The sequence below is a fragment of the Mesocricetus auratus genome, unplaced genomic scaffold, assembly GCF_017639785.1.
Source record: "Mesocricetus auratus isolate SY011 unplaced genomic scaffold, BCM_Maur_2.0 Super-Scaffold_100003, whole genome shotgun sequence".
Taxonomy (NCBI): Eukaryota; Metazoa; Chordata; class Mammalia; order Rodentia; family Cricetidae; genus Mesocricetus; species Mesocricetus auratus.
Window position 1 is genome coordinate 28294595 of NW_024429188.1, and position 2353 is coordinate 28296947.

The 2353-nt window shown below is 43.1% G+C and overlaps 1 protein-coding gene across 1 annotated transcript; it reads left to right on the forward strand.

Annotated features, from left to right (window-relative positions):
• The first annotated feature begins 395 nt into the window (after window positions 1–395).
• On the forward strand, window positions 396–1850 carry LOC101843284 (protein FAM47A-like). Its single transcript, XM_005087123.2, has one exon. The coding sequence runs from the start codon at window positions 442–444 to the stop codon at window positions 1708–1710; it is 1269 nt and encodes a 422-aa protein (XP_005087180.1). The 5' UTR covers window positions 396–441; the 3' UTR covers window positions 1711–1850.
• Window positions 1851–2353: the final 503 nt, after the last annotated feature.

Here is a 2353-nt window from a genome sequence, read left to right on the forward strand (position 1 = left end):
AGACTCTAGATATCCCCTATGCGGAAGGAATTGGCAATAGGGTGGGAGGATGGGGGGATTGTGGGCGGCTGGGGGAGGAGGGGAGGGAGAGGGAACTGGGATTGACATGTAAAACAAGCTATTTAAAATTAAAATAAAAAATAAAAAAATTCAAAAAACCTATATGTATACACAAAGAAGTAAACATAGAAACATTCTCTGAGATAGTCCAAGAAGGTAACAGTTGGAAAGTCCACCCCTAGTACAGTGGAGATTGGGAGTGTATTTAGTTCTGGACCAACATAATGGAAGGAACCATAGCAGGCGCTGGGTGGGGGGAGTACTTGACTTTTCCCATTCTAGTAGAATTTCAGCCACGTGGTCTTGTCTCTTAGCAACCTGAGTAGCCCCAAGGAAACAATCTGTTGAGGCTGAGGCAGTTGGCTCAGATCCACTGGTACCATGGGGGAGCATTGGCTGCCATGGAATCGCCCCCGGCAGGTACTTCAGCCAATGCCTCTAGGCATGACCTGCAAACCCTGGTTTAAGGATAGGCTGCCTTCTAAGTGTTTAGCGAAGCACAAACAGGAACAACTGAAGTTCCCCACCTCTCTGGATGGCCGGCGCTGGGTGTTTGTGAAAGAAGGGCTGGACGATTTCAGGAAGGGCTATCCTCCTTGTGAAGGTATGATCCTTCGTGGCCCCAAAGAGGGCTTTCTACCCACAATTACTCATAGAGTCCACCGCAGCTCCACAAAGAGTCAGAAACAACAATGCCAGGACTTAAGCCTGTATTCCCCGCTGTCACTGGCTCAGCAAGCACGCAAGTTCTTTGTGGAGAGAACTGAAGCAAGCGTGAGCCAGCATCCCTTGGCTTTCTGGCCCCTGGAAAAAGGAATTTCGGAAGATCTCTTATTAAATGTGCTAGAAGTTCTTGACCCTGACCGGAAGTTGGAGGAGAAGTGGGATTATTGTGAGGGTCAGGGAAAATCAATGGATCTGCCTACCATGGATGAGAAATACCCTCAAAAGAAAATCGACCTGGATCCTCCCAAGTTTCCTGGGTCACGTAAACATGGTGTGCTTCAAGAAAACAAGCCCAAAAAACAGGACTCTGATGAGTCTCTTTATTACGAGTTCATACCCAAAGGAGTTGATGACTTTTGTGAATGGGTTGAATCTTTTGGAGACTTGGGCATTGACGAAGATTTCGTGATGAAGCAATTTGACATTGCCTATGAGTGCAAACCGAGCTATGAAGACTCTGCCATCAAAAAAGTCAGCCTGCTTCCCTCGGATCTCAGGTTCTGCCGGAGGCTGAGCAAAGTGAAAGAAATCAGATTCTCCTTACAGGAGGCAAACTTTGAAAGGAAATTCAAAAAACCACCTGATCCTTACAGGTCCACCAGGGATAAGATCAGATATGGAGCATGGTACCTGAAGCCACGTCTCTGGCAAAAGCTAGTAAATGATGAACCTTTGATGGATCCTGATGAGTTACAAGGTGGAAGGCTTGGTAAACCAGACATCATTGAAGAACTTTATGGAACAATTGCCTTTAAGGATTTCGTCTTAAGCAAAGGCTACAGTATGCCAGGCATCCTTGAGAAATTGTTTATGAGGAAAGGATGGAATTATGAAGCTGTCAACACTCCAATACCAAGAGTACTAAAAGCGCATGAATTGATCATGCAGAGAAGGGATGAAGACTACGATGATGAAAACGACTAGGTGGTTTTCCATTTTATCTACTTGACGTTATTTTGGTCTCACTTCAAATATTGAACAGAATATGCTTGATGAAGATATCACCATATGGGAACATCTCTTTGGACAATATAAATGTTAGACTTAATATTTATAAACATTACTTAATGAACTCAAATGAAATTCTGCTGTGTCTGAAGCAACATTTTATCAACTAAAAGATCAATATTCAGTTCTCAAATTTATTCACTATTGAGAATATGGCATTCTTACATCAGAATACATAGACAGTAATAAAAGCAAAGCAGAATTATTCCTTAGATTCAATGACATCAATTACAACAAGATTAATATTAAGACATTACAATCATTCATATAAAATAAGAGATCACTTCCACAGCTTCAGCTAAATGAAAAATTTAAAGAAATAATTATTGGAGACCCCCCAGAGATTGTGTGGGGGTTGGGCCTTAGTGAGTGGAGCATCACAGGCAAAAGGAACTCTGGCCAGGAGAGGGTGCTGAAGGGAGGCACAGATAAAGCAGTGTGAGACATGGAATGAGGTATCAACAGAGTAGAAGAGCTTTTGCATGACCTTGATGTAAGTGAGAGCTTGGCCCTGAGAGTGTATATGTGTCAGAGGAGAGGAGATGGCTTGAGTTCAGTT

Coding starts and splice junctions, on each gene's coding strand:
- LOC101843284 (XM_005087123.2), top strand. CDS start 442: ATGGGGGAGCATTGGCTGCCATGGAATCGCCCCCGGCAGGTACTTCAG.